The 21,647-nt window shown below is 41.8% G+C and overlaps 3 protein-coding genes across 4 annotated transcripts; all 3 read right to left on the bottom strand.

Moving 5' to 3' along the window:
• Positions 1–210: 210 nt before the first annotated feature.
• LOC115689801 (uncharacterized) lies at positions 211–1,208 on the bottom strand. Its single transcript, XM_030615957.2, has 3 exons — positions 894–1,208; positions 731–812; positions 211–623 (listed from the first exon to the last, which is right to left on the bottom strand). The coding sequence occupies exons 1-3, from the start codon at positions 930–932 to the stop codon at positions 367–369; spliced, it is 378 nt and encodes a 125-aa protein (XP_030471817.1). The 5' UTR covers positions 933–1,208; the 3' UTR covers positions 211–366.
• Positions 1,209–1,937: 729 nt separating this feature from the next.
• On the bottom strand, positions 1,938–7,058 carry LOC115689800 (uncharacterized). 2 transcript variants are annotated; one of them, XM_030615956.2, is made up of 7 exons: positions 6,474–6,607; positions 5,412–5,479; positions 5,049–5,134; positions 4,365–4,487; positions 3,507–4,244; positions 3,197–3,413; positions 1,938–3,079 (listed from the first exon to the last, which is right to left on the bottom strand). In XM_030615956.2, the coding sequence occupies exons 2-7, from the start codon at positions 5,428–5,430 to the stop codon at positions 2,532–2,534; spliced, it is 1,731 nt and encodes a 576-aa protein (XP_030471816.1). In that variant the 5' UTR covers positions 5,431–5,479; positions 6,474–6,607; the 3' UTR covers positions 1,938–2,531. The 2 variants fall into 2 exon arrangements, with proteins under 2 accessions (XP_030471816.1, XP_030471815.1); XM_030615955.2 differs by lacking the exon at positions 5,412–5,479 and having other exon boundaries at positions 6,474–7,058.
• An 8,668-nt stretch (positions 7,059–15,726) lies between these two features.
• LOC115689832 (ACD11 homolog protein-like) lies at positions 15,727–20,506 on the bottom strand. The gene is made up of 4 exons (XM_030615996.2): positions 20,231–20,506; positions 17,616–17,788; positions 16,923–17,068; positions 15,727–16,210 (listed from the first exon to the last, which is right to left on the bottom strand). The coding sequence occupies exons 1-4, from the start codon at positions 20,489–20,491 to the stop codon at positions 16,104–16,106; spliced, it is 687 nt and encodes a 228-aa protein (XP_030471856.1). The 5' UTR covers positions 20,492–20,506; the 3' UTR covers positions 15,727–16,103.
• Between the last annotated feature and the right edge of the window lie 1,141 nt (positions 20,507–21,647).

Here is a 21,647-nt window from a genome sequence, read left to right as displayed (position 1 = left end):
GATATCGGTCTTTGGATGGGTGCGCGTGGTTGAGTCTTGATTCATTGAGTTAATGAGAAATTAGATTGCCCAACTCTCGATGTTGATGAGCTTTGGACGGTTTTCCATATCGTCATGATCGTGTCTTCTTCCGATGTACGTCCCGTGTTTCATATTGAAGGTTTTCCTCCGAGATAGATTATGTGTATGACCATGACCTTCCGCATGATATGCTTAAACCATAATTGAAGTTAATCCAATTTACATCTACGCATCTCTACTTGCTGAAAAGCTTGGAATTCATTTTTTGCAATTTCCCTTTCAACACCTGTGCATTCAATTTACATATGACGATGTAGCGATTTTATCAATCGTCCTTTTGTATGCTTAATCGGGTATTGATTGACCATGGAAGTTCAATGGGTGCACTTGATGACCGATCATCAGTGATCTTAGCTCAACATGTTCGATCGGCGGAGGATTTTGCTCGACATGTTCGTCACCGCTATCAAGATCTTGAACCTCCAATATCTCAACTCGACGGTTCATCTTCCTCCTCAGCTTAATCGCCACGTCGGACGGCCTGAGCCTCCCATGCACATAAACTCGGTTGTTCGGTTTCTCGATCACGTGGGTCTCAATTTCTTCAAGACGATACAAACCTCGTCACGAACCTAATGGATTGGATCTAGAAAATCAAGTTGCAAGATGGGTAAATAAAAAAGAGGGAGGAAGGAGCCCTCCCCAATACCTTTCATGCTCAAGAGGATTCTCCTTAGTTTCCTGCAACAAGCATTGCAATCTATGCTCATCCTCATGGTCATATAGCAAACCTGCAAGGGGGGTCAGAAAAAACTTTAAAACAGAGGAAGAACCGGCAGCACTACGGACACAGAGTATGGGATCAATCTTGCCTTTGGGGGCATCAACCTGCTGGCGCTCGTTCTACACATGATTTGCAAGTCGATTATGAAGTCGATTAGGGGGACTTAAAAGGGCTTATGGAAGAGGAGGACTTGGGAGGTGGGAGGATAGGAAGGGTCAAGCGAGAATATTTCCAAAGTTCTGCTTTTGGGAAGTTCTCCTTTCTGTCCTTCATGTTGGGATCTGATTCTTGCAGGCAGAGAAAGAGGGAGGTGGTTTCTTGTTCTCGGGGAACAATGCTTGTCCTCGGGGGTGAATTCCAAGCTTCTTTCTTTGAGGGCGGTCGTGGCTTGAACCCGCGAGAAGCATATATCATTCTACCAAAACTACAACCTGCATATAAGGCATCTCTTGCTTTGCTCCTAGGCTATGCATTCGTGCATTGCGTAGATATTGCACAAGCATTCGCATCTCATGAAACATTGCACAGCCTAATCTTCAAGCAAATCTGAATAGTGAGATGCGATATTTTCTATTAGCTTGAAAAGAATATCAGGCTACAGCACTAACATCTCCGAGCGACGTAAAAGAAGTGCAACGGTGTAAGTCGAATCACACGCCGAAACAAGCCTCGCCCAGGTCAAGAAACTATATCCCATCGTCTCTCCAACCAGTGGAAGTTCTGGAGAGGATTTTCGGGAAGGAATGTCGCCAGAGCATTCCTCTGTTTGAGAGAGACAGAAAATGGAAGTGCTCATTTCGAAGAGAGAACAAACTCCCGCACGTCTAATAAATTCTCAGAACATCCAAATTTCATGAATGAAATGAAAAGGGAAGTGGAAGATTTTCAAACTCTTCCAGCTTTCCCTTAAATTAAAAATTAATGAAAAAACCATTTTCGCATGAGAATTTGGCCATCATCCTTTTTTACCTCCCAACAAGGAAATCGTTTTCCACACCTCATCATTCTACACTTTCCTTATCTTCTTCCTCTCCCTCGCTCACCCCTAAAACCCTTGCAAACAACAACATGGTATACGGTACAATCCGTACAGATGTTATCTCCATCTGTTTCATTCCATTACAAAACAAAATTCAATTCAATCACCCCAACATCAAATCTTATTAACAGAAAGGTCATGTACAGATTCCAAGAAGACATCCTCAACGGAGACTCAAAAAGTCAGTCCTAACGGTTACCCTACTGCACCCAAAATTGTTGCCTGGGCTGTGGCACCCTCAGGCTGTGGTTACATGTAAAATATAAAATGTGACCAAAAAGGACCTGGATGCGGTTACTTTTCCTATTAACAACCTGAGTCGAGGACCCTGGAGCTGCATCGATATGATGCACAGCATAGAACAAGACTTAAAACTCTAGACCTACTAAGTGACCCGCGAGATTGTGGCATGGAATTCAAACCCAGAGCAGCACCCGAGACCAAAGCTCGAGAGATTAAATCTCTTTTCATCGACTTTGTCCAAAGCAAAACTTCAGTAACGACAAACCCAGCGAGGCAGCTGGTGGTATTGCCATCATTTACCTGCTCTGTTATTGCGCCGTCTTCGGTGACTTCTCCTCCCTCGTACTTTCCACTTCATTGGCAATATAATATCGCCCTTCCAACATACCTGCGCCTCAACTAAATTTTCACTACCAGGCGATAGATCACTGTCCAAGTGGTCTTTCACCTGGACATGACCAAGCTTGTCAGTGTCGGCACTACTGAAGAACTGAAAAGTGAATCACCGGCAAACTTGCAATTCTCGTGATCAACTTTCATGGTGGCATCCATCAAAAACCTCGCACGGGTACAGATTCCCATCTCCGGCGAGCTCGTACAGTCATTATCAAATTGTACCTTCAGGGAAGAACTTCCACCACTTCGACTTCTCTTCCTTGAAACCTTCCATTTCAAATGAGCAAGAGAATCATCCTTCAGAAGATCCGGAACAGCCAGCGACTCATCTACCCCATCATACTGAGAGTACGACCGATGATCCAGAGGATTCTCACGACCAGCCTCATTGTTTCTTGATGTCTTACAGTAGTCCTTAATTGCAGCTTCAGCGGCTTCATTACTGTGATGTTCCTCCACATGTTGATCCACCCGCAAGTGAGGTAATATTGCAGTGACGACATCTGCTCTATTCCTTATATGAATCCATCTATTTTCTGACCATTCTCGGGAATGTCTCAAGTCCCCAAGTGGAAAGACTAATTCTCGTTTTTCTCCTGCATAAGGTAATAAGTAAATATTAAGAACAAGAGGGGGGAAAAGCAAAGCGAAAATCTAATATGATTATCTGTAAAACAGGAAGAAAATTCAAGAAAGTAAAATCTCTTTCAAACCTGGGAAATAGACACAGAGTCTGTCTTCAGATTCACTACGGACCACAATGCCCTCCCACCACCCATCATTCCACCAAGCATCCACAACAGTCCCAACATCAACAACCTTTGGAACTTCACTTTCTCTAGACCGTTGGCATGGCCGAATCATTGACCTTCCAATAATTCTGAGACCAAATTCATCAGGAGCAGCCACTCTACATGCTGGAATCCACTCCTGCAACGTCAAGCCGGTAAACATGTTTAACACCAAATGTAAAACATCCCAACGAAATAACAAAATAAGTGATGTAGAGATGAGAAAGCATACCTCAAGCTTCTTTGTTTCATCATCTGCATCCAGAATGTCCTGATAACAAACCTTAACTTTGGCATTGAATGCCTTAATGATTGAAGCTCTGAACCAACATCCCCTCAAGCCACTATCTTGAGATAGCACCTCCACTTCGGAACCTACAATCAAATGATGTGGAGGGTCTTTCTTCATGATTTTTTGCTCAGACCCTTCTTTCAAACTATGCATCTCAATGGCATCACTTTCCTTCACAAGGCGTTGCTTCTTTCTAGGTCTGATCCCACCATCTTCATCAACATTGCATTTCATATCTCGTGGAAATTCAGTCGGCTGAGATCTTAGAGGAGGTTTCGGTAGAGGAAAAGGATTCATACGTTTCAGGACATCCTGATTCCAGTAACCTTCAACTTGTGTAATGTCAAAAGGCTTGATATCATCTTCTTCGAAGAGGTTGTGGCAAACAAATACTTCCAACGAAGATTTGCTTGCCTCACTCATATATTTCTCGAAATGTTGGGGACTGAGGACAGTAGCCAATCCATCTATACATTCGATGCTGAGATCTTGAAGACAAAGAGAAAAGAAAATCTCTCTGTCATTGAAATTACGAGGCAAATCAATCCCAACCTCATCAATTTTGTGAAACCATTGTACTACAACCATCTTGTTGCCCTTGGAATCCTCGAACATATCGTCTAAGTAAGCAACCAGTCGTTTATCCTCTTCGGCAAGAACATATACAAAGTCATGAACCTGAAAATATTGAGAAAATAGTAGAACACAGTGAGACATTCATGCCAAACAAAGAGAAAGGATAACTAGTGAAAATTCCCCATAATATGAAAAAGAAACCAAGATCAAAATAGAACTTACAGAGACTTTGACACCTCTACGGAAAAAAGAAGGAAAGTGCTTCCGCTTTTTCTTGCATGTCCATGGGGAGCCTAACCACTGGATCTCCTTGGAAGAATGACCCAGTTTAGCAGTTAGAGAATCCTGAACAGGAGGGGAAAAGAAACACGGAAGAAATAAATGATTAAGCAGAGCTGCAAGAAAAAGAGAGAAAATAGACAGGAAGGTGCTCATAACTTACTAACAAACACCACGCAAAGCAATCGTAAAACTGACATCTCCCATCAACAACCGAATTCCATCACAATTTTATTTTTGATAAATTCACTGCACTCTGAATCTGGCCGAGTCACTTACCTTTTCAGCAAGTCCTACATCAGGCTTACAACCCTGTACTTATAAGGACCAACCGACAGAAAACCCAAAAGAAAATCGAACATTTAAGCTATTCGGCAATACTAAGGCCCTTGATTCCCAAATCACATAAGAATGGTAAAAGGCTAAAATATAAGACACACTCAGGTCAATAGACTCAATTTCAAAAGAGTGAAACCAAAATAAGTTCCAAATAAAATACAAGCCCAATTGTAAGGACGAAAAATTATTTAGCACAGATCCAAAAGGTCTCAAACCCCAAACCTAGGTTTCTTAGGAAAAAAATAGTACAATATAGAAAATATGTTAAGAGGGATGATGGGTACAAACCGTAGGGAAACCAACATCCAGCTTCTGTGCACCTTCTCTAGCCAAAAAGCCACTGTCCGCATGATGCTGCTGTTCAGATGACCGACCTGCAAAAAATACAATTCATGAAACTGAAATCAAGAACACATCCTATTCCTTGATAGAAGGACACTGAATCGAAGGGGAAGTAATATATCGATCAGAAGTAGTGCAACAATGATATCCAAACATCCAAAGATTCAGAAGGTTGCATCACACAGGAGATCAACCGGCCTCAAAGTGTTCTTAAAGGGGACAGGCGAATAGCGATAGTGGGTCCAAACACATCTAAGGAAAGCCCAATCCATTAACAAAATGACAAGTTCGGCCATGAAAGGTTATAACCTAGATTATTTGAGGGCATTTCGATTCCGATGCTCTCAACCAGCTCTTTAAAATTTGAAAAGGCATTCCTGCAGCCCAGATCATCATCAGTTTGTAATAACATGAACAGCAGAACCACAATAAACACACGGCCATGACCATAAGAGCATGGCAAGCAATTCCCAAAACCGAAACAAGAACATCTCAAGGTAACTGAAAACGCAAGGAACTGCCATTAGTATATAGACGTTTTCATGTTCTATAATCATAAAGGCGACCAGAAAACGAGTGAAAATACTATAATCTTCGTCGAAAAAACTGCTATGAAAGCAATCAATTAAAAGAGTAGAATCATTGGGGCTGCATCCAAAAAATAAGAAATTAAGATTCTCAGCTTTTAAAAAAGCAATTTTGCCAGTTCACAAAAATTTCAAATAACAGGAGAAGAGGCTTCAGACACAGAATCTTCATCCATGCGAATCAAATGGTTTTGGCTCAGTGTTTTCCTTTCAGATCATGACAGGGAGACGATAATTAAATTTCATATCAGCCTCAAATCTATCTTTCGCCGGCATACGTCTCCAAACCAAAAAAAAAAAAACAAGAAGAAAGACCCATCTTTCGCAGACGCGTATGAAAGACACGAGAAAACAGGAGGTTACAGAAACACGTTGACATCAATTTCTTTTGCGCGCAAGGAAATAACCAGCTCAAGCTCAAAGGGCACAAATTCCAACAAGAAACATATGAAAATATACACTTGAATTATCAACCACACTCATAACCATCCAAAAGGTTGTTTCACGACTCAATCCGGAGAAGGAAGCCAGGAAAAACACCAGAACCCCGTTCCACAAAAAAAGAAATGGATGAGATATTTTGGATGAAAGTACCAAAAAGGCAAAACCGTATCAAAATCAAACGAAGCACAGAAAAGAGGCGTGTTAAATATCCGCTTCGATTGTTAAGAAACCGAACAGAAGAAGAGCCCAACACCAGAAAACGCCAATCGTACCCACGAAAACCTTCATCTTAATGAACTTAGCGACGAAGATGATAGGGAAGAAAAGAAGCCCCACGAACCTTGAATCACGGAGTTCAACCAGTCGACGACCTCCCTCCGGGACTTGAGGCCCGAGACCAGCGCGCAGTCCCCGAGCCCAACCGCCGACCGGCCCGGCAGCGCGCAGTGGTAGGACATGTGCCGCAAGCTCCGCTCCCGCCCCACCACCGCCAGATCTCGGTCCCCGTCCACCCGCCTCAGGAAGAAATGGACCTCCCGCCTCCCCCTGTCGCTCGACACGGCCACCTCCTCCCACGCCGCGTACCCGGACGACGCCGCGCCCGCGGAGGGAGGAGACGCCGCCGCCGCCGCAGCCGATGATTTCTCCATCTTCGTCACCCCCGGAACGGATCCCGATTCGGTGCGACCGGCAAAGAAAGAAAGAAGAGCAAAAACCTCTCCCGTCACAGAAGAAGCCCCCACCCCCTCACCCACCCGGGACGTCGACGCGAAGCTCCGGCGAGAGGAATCCTTCGCCGCCTCCGGCAAGCGCGCTCTCACCACCGCCCTTCAATCTACGGGGAACTCGGCAAAATCTGCCTTTGGGGTCTTCGTCTTCGTTGGCGTGGCACGAGAGAGAGGAATAAAACGAACTCTTTTGAACGCAAGAAATTTTTTTCGAAACGGATTAATATATCCGAGGAGAGAGAGACAGACAGAGATGGGGGGGGGGGGGTGCTAGGGTTTCGAGATTGGAGATCGGAGGGCGGCCGTGGGGAGAGGGGGAATGGACGGCCGAGATTGGATCGAAGGGGATGACGCGCAAAGGGGAGGTGAGCAGGAAATTGCCCGGCGAGGGGGAGGGGGGCGTGAGATGTCAGGAATGCCCCCGCGGGGGGGTGGGCGAAATGACGGGGGTGCCCATGCCTATCCGCCCAATCAGCGATCACCACGGTGGAGGAGAGAGAGAGAGAGAGCTAGTGGGGGGGGGGGGGTGGATCTGAAAGGAAAAGTGGCTCCCGCAATTGCCGCGACCGGGGAAGGAGACGACCCGCTCTCTTTCTTGTTCGCCAGCTGTCATTGACTGGCAAAAACCTCTTTTTTACCTTTTTTTTTTTTTTCTTCTTCGTTCAAAATCTACGGATCCTATATTAATCAACGTTATCGAAATATTGACTTTAGAGACTTTAGCAGCCTCTTGGTCGTCGTAATTTAATATTCTTTTTTTTTTTTCGTTTCGCAAGACGACGCGGTTCGAGAACGTGGGAATCGTCTACTGCTTTTTACCTCGGAAGGGTGCTCTTGTCTATGGAATGGCATCAAAGAAGGTGACGTGGAGAGAACTGGATCGCCCTAGGGTTTATCTGATCTCGGGGCTCTCAGCTCGGCACTCCCCCGCTTGAATTTTAATTTAGGTATGCCTAGCCATTTGATTAAATTAAGAATAACTCGCTATGCGTTTGTGATTAGGAAGGGTAAAGATTGTTGCCTTTTCCATCTATACATAGACATAGCATAGAAAATGCCAGCATTCAATCTAAATATCGCTTCTCGACCAAAAAAAAAATCTAAATATTACTTGGATTAAGAAAAAATATAAATAGACGGAACATTAAAAAGCTTGTTTAATATGGAGGATTAAGAAAATAACTATTTCAAATGAAATTAAAGAATAACTTCAAAAGCTTTGCCTTGAAAGATAGCTTTTTGACTGAATTGATACATATTAATGAAAAAAAGTTAATAGGGAGTTAAAAGTGTAATAAAATGCAAGTTTAAGGGAGCAAAATGCGATTTTTTAAAGTTCGGGGTTTGACTTTCACTGACACCAAAGTCGTGGGGGTAAAGTGAAATTCTCCCTTAATTGTAAGAATCCATACTTTTTTATAGTCAAACTTATGCATCTTATTAACCAAATGTTGACAATTTTAATTTTTCCAAATTAAGTCTCGCTAACTCCAAATCTGGTTAATTAGAGCTCGACTCATTTGAACTGAGAAGAGTGCGACGTGAAAAAACATTTTGCCACTATAAATTATCCGTCAATCTTTTGTTAGATCCAACGGACATGGCAACTCCATTTAACTAGATTTGATTGGACAAATTAAAAACTCAATAGCTTGATTGAGAAATGCACAAATTCAGATAACAAATGACTTTTACCTGATAACACAATTGTTTTGTACGTATATTGACTGACTATGCATCTTTGTTATAGAGCCAACTTTTAAAATTCATTATCCACATCCCATAAGTTCAGATTATGCACGACATAAGAAAAAATCCATTGATAATTATCACCTTGACAGGGAAGGAGTATGAAGTAGTCATCTCTGTTAGGATGACATGACCAGCTTTTGTTATGCAAATTCAATCAATCTTCTTTCATCCCATACAAATTATAACCTACGAAAAAGGAGCTCAGTGTGCGCATGTCACGTGCTTAGCCTAATGGTAAAAAGATCACATATCTTTTGACTTTCGCGGTATAGCAAAATGAGTAGAGCGGTGCAAAATGAGCAGAAAGAGCTAATGCAAATGGTTTTACGACTAAGTAGCACGAGGCCGCCGAGGGACACCATTGCCGACCTCCCTAGGAGCGAGATCTGAATCATTCAAGTGCAATAACATCTATAAATTTGAGTTATATGAATTGAGTACAGGACTTACACGTTGTAACGTAGAAAAAACGAGTCGATGTGGGTTAAAAGGGTTGATTTCATCTTAACATACAACCAGCCAAATCCATCCCCTCACCTTCTCTTGCAAGTTTAGTTAAAATTATATTTTCCGAATGATCTTTCTAGAGAATCTCTTTGAATTAAAATATAAATTGAGATGGAAATTCAACATGAAGCCTTCCTTTTTGTCGTGAATATATCCAACGTACACATGTCGCCAGTATCTGATCACGAGTTTGCCATCGTCTAGAAGGAGCATGTTATATTCCAAGCAGGCATTTTTTTTTTTGGTACGAAAAAGGACTAAAGCTGAATACAAAAATTTAATATCGCAAATCTATTGTCCCTATTTTATCGCCTGATAAAACACGAAGTAAGTCTCTAGGAGATAATGAAAAGAAACTATTATCTAAACGCTTATCAATTCCAAGATTGGTAAACCAATTAGCAGAGCGACTTTTTTCCCAAAATTTATGTTGCACTTTAAACTCAAAGTAAGAGCGCAACAGTCTTCTGATGTATTTAAGCAAAACAATGCCAACATTATCAATAATAACTATGGATCAACAAGATCATTGATGGCTTTAGAATCCATATCGATGATGATCTTATGAAAATCAAGTTATCTTGCGAAGTTGAGTCCCAACCACGAAACCCAAAGTTTTGCTTGTTCCTACGAATGTGGCAAAACCGCCCAGCCAATCAATCGAATAAACTCCCTCCAGCTTGCGAGTCCCGCATATAGAAGTATGATTCCACATTTCAGGCAATTTATAGTCATTTGTCATCAAGTGTAACTTCATCTTCAGTGTAGCTAATGATTTTTCTAATGTTGAGCTATTGGTTTGGATTTAGCAAATCCTATATTCAAATCATGTCCCAACTCACAATATCCAAGGGAGTTGTGCTCGTCACTTTAGAAGTGGAGCCTTACTCGAAGCGCATGAATGGTCGATTTACACATATCCATGAAGATGAACTGAGTCGCAAGGTTTGAGTTTCCTATATTATAGAGAAAATGATGTTTCCACAATTGCAATAGCCTCTCTTAAATCATTTATAAAAGACTTCAAGGAAAATTAAGAAAAAGTCTTAAACTTATTGTGTATATGCCAATTCAGTCATCAGCATTCCGATTGTGTCTTAAACATTATAAGAATTTGTCAGTGGAGTCATTTTCGGCCAATTTTGACCGGTAATCATTGACGTGGACGCTAACCATCCTACATCCTACGTGGTATACCCGATACTGACGTGGACAATTTTTTGAATTTTTTAAAATTTTTATGAATTATTTATAATTATTTTAAATTTCTTTCTCTTTTTTTTTTTCTTTTTTTCCTTCTTCTATGGCCGATCGCTGGCCATCTCGGAGGCCCAATGACTGGTGGAGGAAGAAGGAAAAAAGAAGAAGGAAAATTCAAGAAAATTTAGAATCATTAAAAATATTTTAAATTTTTTTTTCACATCAGCGCTGGTCATGTCACGTAGGATGGCTAGATTGTTATGGAAGAAATTACGCCGTGAGCATACCCGACGCTGACGTGGACGATTTTTTGAACTGTTTAAATTTTATGAATTATATTATAACTATTTTGAATTTCTTTCTCTTTTTTTTCTTCTTCTATGGCCAATCGCCGGCCATCGCAGACGCCCAATGACTGGTGGAGGAAAAAGGAAAAAAAATGAAGAAGGAAAATTCAAGAAATTTTAGATTCATTAAAAAATTTTGATTTTTTTTTTCACATCAGCGCTGGTCATGCCACGTAGGATGGCTAGATTGTTATGGAAGAAATTACGCCGTGAGCAAAAACATATTAATGTCAATATGCGAGCGGTCATTACTATAGTTTCTCAAACTTTTGTCATACCTCTTTGCAGAGCGCGAAAGTCAAAATTCACATCCGAAACTGAACGTCCCAACTCCTAGCCTTTTTAAGAAGATGGGGAATCGAACACCGCACTTTCCCATTCCTAAGTAGGAAGAGTGGCCACTGAGGCAAACCCCAGTGATTAAGCATATAGAAATGGCAGTTTTTGTAGATTGCAATAAAAACGTGAAAAAACGAAAGGGAAGGGCAAGGTGAAAGCTCATGTAGTTTCATTTTTCGGTTACGGCACATATTAATCTTGCTTGATATATTGAAATTTAATTAATCGAAGGGAGCTGAAAGAGATAGAAAGTGAGAAAGTACCTTTTGTATGATGTTTGTACCATGTAATGGCGACACCTTTTCATCTAACAACAAGCTGAAGTTCCAAAACTCAAGCAAAAAGTTTATTAAAATACGCATTAATTAGTGTCTCACTGAAATTTTTATCAGGACGAAATATCTTTCATCGAGAGTCGTTCTTTGGCTTTTAATTAAACGAAATAGGTTCTGCGCTGACTTTGGATAGGAAATATCGTAAGTGATAAAAGGCAACTATTCGAGTTCAAACATGACTGGACATATGTGAGCCGTGTCGAAATTTAATCGACGACACGGCCTAAGAACATTAAGATATCATACCAAGATTTAATCGTCGACTCAACACCCGGAATAAAGGTCCATACCGAAATTTAATCGACAACGCGGATCTAAAAATTACAGTTAAGAATAAAAGTACAATGCAAGATGGTAAATATATTGAAAGATAGTAAATTTGTTTGATTTGTGCATGGCTCTTCAGTAGATGATTAATGGTATTTAATAGTGGTTGAGTCCATGCTTCTCAACTTCCGAAAATCTTGTGCTCATACGACGCCATGATCTTGTTCCAAACAATTGTTCCTCTAAAAACATACACCCGTTGTCCCAAGGTCGCAATTACTCTGCTTTCTGGTAACTTCAAGGGCATAACTATATCGTGATGCTCCTTACGTGTTTAATTTCTTTTCGGCGTTACGACGGTTCTTCAAGCCCGTCAATCGATAGTTTTGTCGATCATCATCAGCCATATCGAGTCGTGCATCGATAACCGAGCGGCATTCAGTATTGATGCCTGCCGAAGTCGATATTGCTTTCCTTGATCGTCGACGATGGGCCACGTACTTGACAATACGAAGCATCGCGGGGGCAGAGATTAGAGTCTCGGGAAAGATGATTACATAAATTCGTCTATTCAGACCAATACGGTCGGCGCCAGATTCGGAGGTACGACGACGGTTGGATTGAAGATCGAAACTTTGACTGGTCCGACCGGGAAACATCGTGGTGGGCAGCAACTTCGCGACAAAGTCAAAGCAGCCGTCCGAGGCAGGGAGGGTGGCGTGCCGAACTTGGCAGTCGTCAAGTCCAAACAAAATTTATTCTATTGCACATCCAAAATTCCGTTTTTCCACGAATAAATAATGCACGAGAGACCACCCGCCTGGTGGCGCTGCTAGAAAAGACATTCTTCCTCTCGCAAAAGGTTGGGTGTTCGAATCCCGGGCGCCGCAGGCGACTTAACCGGTGCACGTGTGTGGTGGCTAGCGTGTCGCCCCTGGGGTTTTACCTCCCGACGGCCGTGCGTGGGTTCCCAGGGTTACCAAAAATAAAAAAATAAAAAAATAATGCACGAGAGTGTACTGAAATTGAGATGCGGAATCCGGATCTCACGTGATGCGATAAACCTCTTCGATCGTTCGACGCAACTTATTTTGTTTATGGCGTGTCGCTTTATTTAGCATATCAATTTCATTAGATCGATCTCATTGTATCTAATAATTAGCATTACTCGTTCAATAAACCGCATTCGTGTCGCACTACACTAACATATTAACCGGTGATCATTTATTCGATCATATGTGGTTATCTATTGCAATTCCCAAATGCTGATGAGAAGCCACGGTGTTTGATTAGACGAGAGAATTCACGATAACCAGCTATTGATATCGTATTTCTCACTTACATGTATATCTTTCTCGCGGTCACAATTCCGATTCTAAAACTTTGGCGAATCACAAAAGCTGTCTTATCCTCACACTTACATATTTTGGTCCCTTGTTTTCTGAAGGGATAACACCAAAAAAAATCCTAAGCTGGCACACCTGCGATAATTTTACCCTGAACTAATTTTTTTGATCATAAAAAATCCCAAATCGGTACACCTGTGATAAATTTACCCTCCGTTAGTTTCCGTTAAATTGTACAGTCAAATTGCTAAGTTTGATGACACATGATAGTTGACGGGTGTACCAATTTGGGGTTTCACCACTCTGTTTGTCATATATTTACTAATTTGTGATTTTTCGTGCTTTTAATCCAATTTAACGGATAGTAAATTTGCCATAAGTGTACCGATTTGGGGTTTTCTGTGGTAAAAAAATTAAGTTTTGGTAGATTTATCATAGGTGTACCGGTTTAGGGTTTTTTGTGGCAAAAAAAATTAGTTCGGGGTAAAATTATCACAGATGTATCAGTTTTGAGTTTTTCGTGGTATTAACCATTTTCTTAATATTAGAAAGCAAAAAAAAGAAAAGATACTCTTTTAAAAATTCATGAATGGTGAATTAATCCATTCTAGATTGTTAAAATTCGAAACAGGTGGTTTTAGGACAAGATTAAATCATCTCACGTGCCACGAACGTCTTCACCGTCTTTCTAGCACTCGCGACAAAAAGGATCTTACTTTGTAAATAACGACGGACTCAACCGCGTCTTCGAAGCTTTGCCGGTCGTCTAACCACGTTCCATAACCGATGACTTCGTTCGTATCGCTTTCGTAAGGTGATCCGATTCATCTGCTCCTCTTTAGATAACTAGTAGCTCGAAAACATTTCTCCAAAACCTGATTTTTCCTCCCGTCTTTTGGTGTTGGGCCAACTGCCAGATGTTGGAAAGTGGCGGTGGTGCCCTCCTTCGTGTCATTTCGAGGGCAATTTAAAATCGATTTCTGTCCTTGTCCTGCTGACCACAAGCATCCAAAATCGGAGGCCCACGGACGAGCGATTTGCTCGGTCCAAATAAATATCTTCCTTAACCTTCTGCTGGAAGGTGAAGAAGAAGAAGAAGAATATGCTTTTGTCCATGTGCAAGATGCCCGACGCGCGAGCAAGTCTATAATGCATGGTCTAATCCCTCTAGTGGAAGAGCGATTACGGTCCACGTGATATTATTAACGATTTAATGGTTATTCGAATGCTAAAATGGCTATTAAAGTCGCAACTTTTATGAAGATATAATATTTTATGTGCTTTGATGGAAGGTACTTATTGAAGGCACTTATTAATATCTTATATAAAGAGTCAAGTCCTCTCTCAACTACAGATGAAATCCGTCAAAAAATGGGTTGAGAGAGAGAGCAATAGGATTTCTTCGTTTCGCCTGTTTCCGTAACAATATTTCTTGAAATTATTGCTACGGATGAATTACGTGTCTTCATCCCTCTTATTAATGAATAAATCATGAAGATGCATGATTCTTTGATATTGAATTTCCGCAGAAAGGATTGCATCAGTACAACGCGCGAATACGCGCCCTCATAAAAATATCTATTGACAATCAAGGTGTTTAGTAAAAGCAGTAAAGTATAAGTGCACAGAAAAGAAATGGGGAATGCCAAGAATGAGATCGAATCGAGAGAAATGGGAAAACGACCAACGTAAGACATCAATCTTCAAATCACTCCCCTCATAGCACACGACGTGCGAATGTACTGGCATCAAATATCACATTTGTCCTCACGCGCGGGGTAATGATCGCAAATCACGTGACTTTTGGGCGTCCCACTATCACCCCCCCGCAACTCTCTTTTCCCCGCTTTCTCCTTTCCGTGCGTTCCCATTTACTTTTCGGGAGGACACGGCACACTCCGTTATGGTGGAGCGAATCTCGAGTTCGGGAATTCGGCCCGATTGACCGATTGACATCCACTGATTTAGATTAAACAAAGTTGCAACAGTGCGTGCGAATTCCGGCACGTGCGTGAATGAATTCCGAGTGCGGGGCAACGGAGATCGGGGAATCAAGGATCGGGGGGCCCTACCATTTCGCCATCCCAGCAAGTTGCTGGGACCAGCACGTCGGGATCCCGAGCCATCGCAACGATCAAACGGTGCTCAAATTAATGGAGCAAAAAAATCAATTTAGAAAAAAGAAAACGTTCTGTCCGAAAGAGGGTCGGGTCATCAATAATAAAAGCGAAAAAAAAACGAAAGGGGAGGGTGACGTAATCCGGATGGAATGGATCCAAACGACAGCTAAGGCCGGCCAGACAAGAGGGGATTGCGACTGCCCCCCGCCTCCTGCTTTTCTTTCTTTTGTCTTGTTTTCCTCTATTATTTATAAATCGCTTCTTGGAATTTTCACCGGTTGCCTCCGCTCGGCACGCACCCGTGCGTCCGCCGGCTTTCGCCGGTGGCCGCTCTACTTTCGGCCAGCTGATTTGGCAGCATTCCCCGCGATGGACCTTCTTATTCTAAGAGGAGGCCTCATGGTATCGCCGGTAACCCTCCTCGCGGGGGTTGCTTGAGCACGACGCCCATGATGAGATCTTTAGACAGCAACCCTGGTCACAACTCACGATTGAAACCCTTGTCCAATCTGACCAGGCCTCCGACGAGGGTCGGCGCTCGGCAGTGATTGGCGGATTCAAAGAGAAAAAATATTCGAATTGAGGGCGGTTGGGAGAGCGTCTCCACCATTGCCGCACACCCAAATCAGCATCACGATAGAGCACCCGAACGGAAAGACCAATTACGAGTACTTTTGAATGGAAAACGTACCCAGTAAAGTTCTGAATTTCAAGAGTAATTGAGTATTAGCGGGCATTATTCCCTAAAACATAAAAGATACGGCCTTTTGCTAGTAGAGCACCAGAGCTCCTGCAAGATGATGTTTGGGCCACGCAGTCCCCTCCTACAATGGCTTACAGCCTCAAGGAGGAAAACGAAAAGAAAATGGTTGTTCCATTACATACAAGAAGAAAGTACGTCCTGCGCTAATGACTAAGTGTTAAATGATCCCTTCCACGGGTTGGGTTCTATTGGAGCTGATGACGAGTTTGGCGTAGCTACCACTTTGTGATCCATCATGTGTTTGCCGTCCATGCACACACACTAGATCACCAATCCAATGTTATGTTCCTACATAGGTAAAGCTTGTCGATGTACTCGATCACTGGGATACAGGCGTTGATGTACCTTCTCATCTTCTTTTCTGCACTATGATCTGCAACCACGGAAGACAGACAGATTTGAGAAAGAACACCATTTGCGGTTTACTGGCATTTTCCAATGATTGGATTCCAACTCACGTTTTGCAGAATATATTAATTAAAGGATTGTGGGTTGTCGTTTGTACTCCTGCAAAAGTCTCTATTGCGAGCATACTCCGGAACCACCAAACCACATCCGCAATGCCTTTTGGACTCAAGCGCACAAGCATGATTCATAATTTTGCCATTAAAATGATAAAGCAATGCAAGTTTTGGTTTTGGATTTAACACAGATAAGCTTAAGCAACTAAAAGTACGTCATGCAATCATCTTAGTTGTTACTCCTATCCCTGGGTTGAGTATTTCAACAGATTTTGTTTTTGGTCGGAAGCATTTCGACAAAATTGAACAGGAAAGGTTTCTGACAATGGCAAGAGAGATTATCATCCATAACTTGGTCATTAGACTATCTAGCGAAAAGAAAGAAGATTAGAGACTAGACTATTTCAAAGCATCAAACCATCCATCAACTCAAATTTATGAGGTTAGGCCTCAAACCAGTCTGTATAAAAGATACATTGAAATATTGTTAATTCATCAAAAGTCTTGCGTTCAATGAATTTTACTCGCAGGCATTTGTTTTCAGGAAAAAAAAACATATAAAAACAGATGTAGCAGACTTTACAGTCCTATGCCTATAATATGCAATCATGCAAAACAAATTACCATTCTCCTTGAGCTTTAGCAGAAGCTGATCCCTTGACGGGAGGGCATACATTCCTGTATAAACTGCTGTCCGGACTGCCCATGAGTGATATGGTGCACAAACCTGGGAATAAGCTGTGGTAGCTGCTTCCTTCAAGGAGTTGTCACTGGGAATGAGAGTAGTCAGGGAATGTTAAGTCCACAGATGAAAACCTAGACGTAAAGTTCAATAAATGCGGAGGCCACCGAGCTTTATCTACATGGATATTCAACCTCTATCAAGCAGGATGCTCAGCATGGAAACATAGAAAATGGCTTGCTTAGTAACTATCTCGATAAGCTGAAGAGACTTTAGTTAGTGTTACTAATGGACCCTCCACCCGTATAGCCATATCAAGTTATGAAAAAAACAGCACTCGCGAGAAAAGCAAGTAAACCATATCTCCAACTTTATTCCTTCTCCTCTTAATATTCAATAGAAAAATCCTAATTTATGCCTTTTCCTTGCATATAATATGATTCCTTCAAATTTGAGAAATTACAGGAGGAATTTAGCATCCGCGGTCAGAACACAATAGTGAGTGAAACTTCACCATAGATTCAAAAGAGGAACAATATATAGCATGTGAATCTGAAGTAAGCTCCATCTTATTATCCTATGCTGTTTCAACAGGTAACCAGATAAAACAGCTAGAATAGAAAAGCCATACTCACTGAGAAGACAGAAATTGCTCAAATAAAGCTCTGATGAGGTCCAGACCTAGCCTAACCCGACGAAGATTCCGCGTGTGGCTTCCTTGCTTCTTCACCGTGCAATTGGCAACATCAAAATCAATTATTTTCTCTAAAGTGCCATATTTTTTTGATGCCTCCATTAGATCACACACCTGTCAAGCAAGTTAGCATCAGATACATGGCTTTTCTCTGTATTAAAAGCACTGATGACGCGAAAAAAATTTAGGCACAGCTATTGGTCATAGATGCTCATGAATTGCGAATTAGCTAGAGGCTACCTAGCAAGATATGCATAAATTTGACATGTTATTAATTACTAAATGGAGAAATAAAGGGTCTTAGTTATTCATTCCTTTCCACTTTGTTTGTTAGGAGAAACTGGGAGAGAAGAGAAGGGTTCTATAAACACAATCATGTTTGGAGGGAGGGAAAGAGATAAAGGGAAATGATTAGGAGAGATCAGGAGAGATTAGGAGAGATTGGTCTCGTCAATTTTATATGTAAGATTTTGTGGGACCACAGCCAACTGTTCTAAAAGCTTAAGCTGTTAGATGAAGGCGTGGTTTATTATTTAATTACTCTAACACTCCCCCTCACGCTTAGTCTGGTCTTTTTGAACTAAGTGTGGAAATATTTAATTGATGAGACAAATGGAGCCTGGAAAGATTTGAACTCAGGACCTCCTGCTCTGATACCACGCAAGATTTTGTGGGACCATAGCCAATTGTTCTAAAAGCTTAAGCTGTTTCAAAGAGATTTCGAGGGATTCGTGTAGTAATTAAAAGATCTATTCGTCTATCCCTCTTAAACTCTTATTACATCTATTGTAAATACATAAAATGACTTTTACATCATAATGCATTTTTTCCCTTTCATTTCCCTTGCTAGCATCCAAACAACATCAAAACTCAATCATATTAAATAATTTCTCTTCTTTTCCCTCATCATTAATTAAATCTTTTTTTTTCCTTTCTATCACTCCATCCAAAACTGAAGGTTAGTGTAGCAAATAGAGCCCAAAGTAAAAGGTGAACCAAAACATAAACAAATACATGCGTTGAGCCCAAATCTTAATCCGTGCATATATTTTTTCACAAAAAGGTTTAACCATGAAAGGCTCAAGGAAAAAAGACTTTAATTCTTCAATAGAAAATTGAAAAAGTAAAAAAAAAAGCAGAAGCACAAGCCATCTTTAGTGTGTGGAATTACTTCTGATGTTTACATCTATAATGATGCCTATTTATATTTTTGAAACAATTAATACAACCGTCTGGTATTGTTGAACTTAGATGACACGTTTTTTTGTGCTAGTCATCAATTCAACATGAGGGAATCAGATTGGTGTCCATAGTTCCAATAAATAGTTCATTTAGAGTATCAAATCTCCTAAAGTACATCTCTTGATTAATTGGAAACCCATGTTAGAAAGGTCAAGCGTTTGATTCTATGAAAAAACATAAAAGACATGAAAGTGTAAATCTAAAGCAAAGGTAGCTGATGCCCTGCCAATATTTTCAGGGTATAGCAGGTTCAGGAAATTCAAGCAGCAAAGCAGGACTGCAGGACAGACATTCCAGAGAAAACAACCAAACCTCTTCTTCTGTTTTTTTCCCTCTGGTGTTCATCCAACATTTACCTCACTTATTCAAGGACAACTAAGTTAATCTACCCCTATAAAAGTATAAAAACGAGCAAACTCAATCTGCATATGCAAAGGAAAGAAAAGGATGATAATTCCAGAGCCACAAGAAACTAAGATAATCACGAGTACTGAGACCGTGATGGCTTCAATATGTCAACCAGATGCAAGAGAGTTGACTACAAAGGGGATGCATTGCATTTTCTCATGGTAACAGGGAATGTGGGCACGTGAACTTTTAGCAGAGAATCGCCATTGCCATGGAAATTGTAGAAAACTAAGCAGGAATCAAGAGTAGGAGTAGCTATGAACTCTGTCTCAATAGTTATCCGGTTGATATGGTGGCTCATGGCCAAATTCAGACACGAAGCGATCAAGACAGAGAGAAATGCAACAAACACTACATGCTGGGACACCGATGATGGCCTCGCTACAGGCAAGAGTCTCTCGCGTTTCTTTCCATTGACCATGACTGCCGCCTTGCCTTATCATGCCGGTGGCGAATCCGATAATCAGGGGAATCATGTCAATCCTTTTCTTTTCTTTTCTCTTTTTTTTTCCCTATTTGTCATAGCAGTGAAAAGCTAACAAAAGGGTCAGCTGTAGCCATAACAGTCAATGCGCATCGAGTTCGAGTAGGCACCAATCAAATAGACCGAGGCAAAACGTGCACTCTCTTTTTCCTATTTGTCATAGCAGTGAAAAGCTAACAAAAGTGTCAGTTGTATTCATAACAGTCCATGCGCATCGAATTCGAGTAGCACCGATCATCTAGACCGAGGCAAAACAGGCACTCTCCGACAGGTGAACCCTCGCACGAAAACCACAACTACGAAGAAATCGAAGAATCAAACCGCGCGCACGATGACGATCGCGTACTAGCAGTAGCAGGAACAAGAGCCAAATTCCGCAGGAGACAATTCCGGGAAAGAGAGAGCAAGAGAAGGACTCTCACCTTGGAGACGAACTCCAGCTCGGCGAACTTGAAGGCCATCCCGAGGCAACCGAACAGGACCGAGACGGGACCGCAGGCGTCGCAGAGAGCGTCCAGCCGGATCCCCCCGCCGCCGTTCCTCCAGCGGTCACCACTCAGCGAGCCGGCCAGCTTCTCGAACGCGTCGGCGACGCCCGAGAGAGGCGTCGCCGCCGCCGGCGCCGGCGACGCGGACGCGGCGTCCTTGGAGGGGCCGCGGTGGTTCCTCTGCGCTGCATCCATGGTGATCGCGACGACGGTTCTTCGTTGAAGGCAACCCCATATATGGAAGGGTCGAAGGAATAAAGGTTGGAAATTGGTGAATGGAGAGGGAATAAAGTGGACCAAGACTTTCGAGAAACAACGGAACGTGAGGAGGAAAGAGGAAGTGGGCGAATCCGAGGGACTTGCGGTCGGCCCAAGGAACTTGGGTTCATGTCCCCCCTTCGCGTGGGAAAAATTCCAAATAGGCGTTGCCCAAAGTGATCCCGCTTCAAATGAAAGTTCGAAGTGACCATATCAGCTTAAAATAAGATATCGATGAGTCAAGTTTTTCGACTAATCAAAGGAGTTTTTGTTCAAAAATAAATATATTTATTTATTTCTTTTCTTCACCGTTCTTTTTCAAGCTCGAACTTCGTCGTTGGTCACCGTCAAGGTTTTCCTTTGCTCTTATGGTTCTTCCTTTTATCGGATTCTTCGATTTTCTTCTCGAGCGACGTTAACTTCTCTCACGCTGGTATCTGCTAGAGGATTTCAGAGGCAGTCGATCTCTAGAGAGCTCTTGTTTATTTTGGCCGCGCTCAAAGAAATGTAACCATATCAACAATGGAGGCTGGTGTCAGCGTCAATCTGAGCTCTTTTTTAAGAAATGATAGTACTTTATGTCCTTATTTGAAATTTTTTATAATGATTCGAGGTAGGCAGAGACGGTGGAGGAACATATGCAAGATTTTGTGAACTGAGTGTCCTTACTATTCTAATAAAAAAAAAGTGCACTTGCCATGAGTGGGAGATTAACGAATAACGCTGCCTCACCGTGTCAAGATTGATATGCTAAAGAATTTATAACGTTGGACATGTTTAACTTGACCTTCGAGCACTCGAGCAACAAGGATCTAATCTTTCATGTTTCAAAGCTTTTATCCGCATGACACTATCGAAGGACGAGGTAGCTTTACTCTTTGCCATTGGCAAAAGACTGCCCCTGTATCGCGGAGGGATAGCACGACCCACATAGAGATTGCACGACCGTTGACACCGGATTCAAAATATGGATCCAAACACACAAAAAAGGTTAATTGCTCAAATTAGGCAATGGTGACTTAACCCCTTGGTCCATTCGGTAAAATGTCTAGCAAGCTCATCGACCATGAAGGCCACATCGGTACAATTGACA

The sequence above is a fragment of the Syzygium oleosum genome, unplaced genomic scaffold (assembly GCF_021117445.2).
Source record: "Syzygium oleosum isolate NSW1041296 unplaced genomic scaffold, Sole_v2.1 Sole_v2.03, whole genome shotgun sequence".
NCBI lineage: Eukaryota > Viridiplantae > Streptophyta > Magnoliopsida > Myrtales > Myrtaceae > Syzygium > Syzygium oleosum.
The sequence above is the reverse complement of the archived record's forward strand: the minus strand, read 5'-3'. Positions and strand labels throughout refer to the sequence as shown.

Coding starts and splice junctions, on each gene's coding strand:
- LOC115689801 (XM_030615957.2), bottom strand. CDS start 932: ATGTGTAGAACGAGCGCCAGCAGGTTGATGCCCCCAAAG. Junction 813..893: donor GCAGGTTGATGCCCCCAAAG/GCAAGATTGATC, acceptor CCCCCCTTGCAG/GTTTGCTATATGACCATGAG. Junction 624..730: donor AATCCTCTTGAGCATGAAAG/GTATTGGGGAGG, acceptor ATCGTCTTGAAG/AAATTGAGACCCACGTGATC.
- LOC115689800 (XM_030615955.2), bottom strand. CDS start 6,783: ATGGAGAAATCATCGGCTGCGGCGGCGGCGGCGTCTCCTCCCTCCGCG. Junction 5,135..6,473: donor GTTGAACTCCGTGATTCAAG/GTTCGTGGGGCT, acceptor TATTTTTTGCAG/GTCGGTCATCTGAACAGCAG. Junction 3,080..3,196: donor ACTCTGTGTCTATTTCCCAG/GTTTGAAAGAGA, acceptor TACCTTATGCAG/GAGAAAAACGAGAATTAGTC.
- LOC115689832 (XM_030615996.2), bottom strand. CDS start 20,491: ATGGATGCAGCGCAGAGGAACCACCGCGGCCCCTCCAAGGACGCCGCG. Junction 17,789..20,230: donor AGCTGGAGTTCGTCTCCAAG/GTGAGAGTCCTT, acceptor CTTGCTTGACAG/GTGTGTGATCTAATGGAGGC. Junction 17,069..17,615: donor GAGCAATTTCTGTCTTCTCA/GTGAGTATGGCT, acceptor TCTCATTCCCAG/TGACAACTCCTTGAAGGAAG.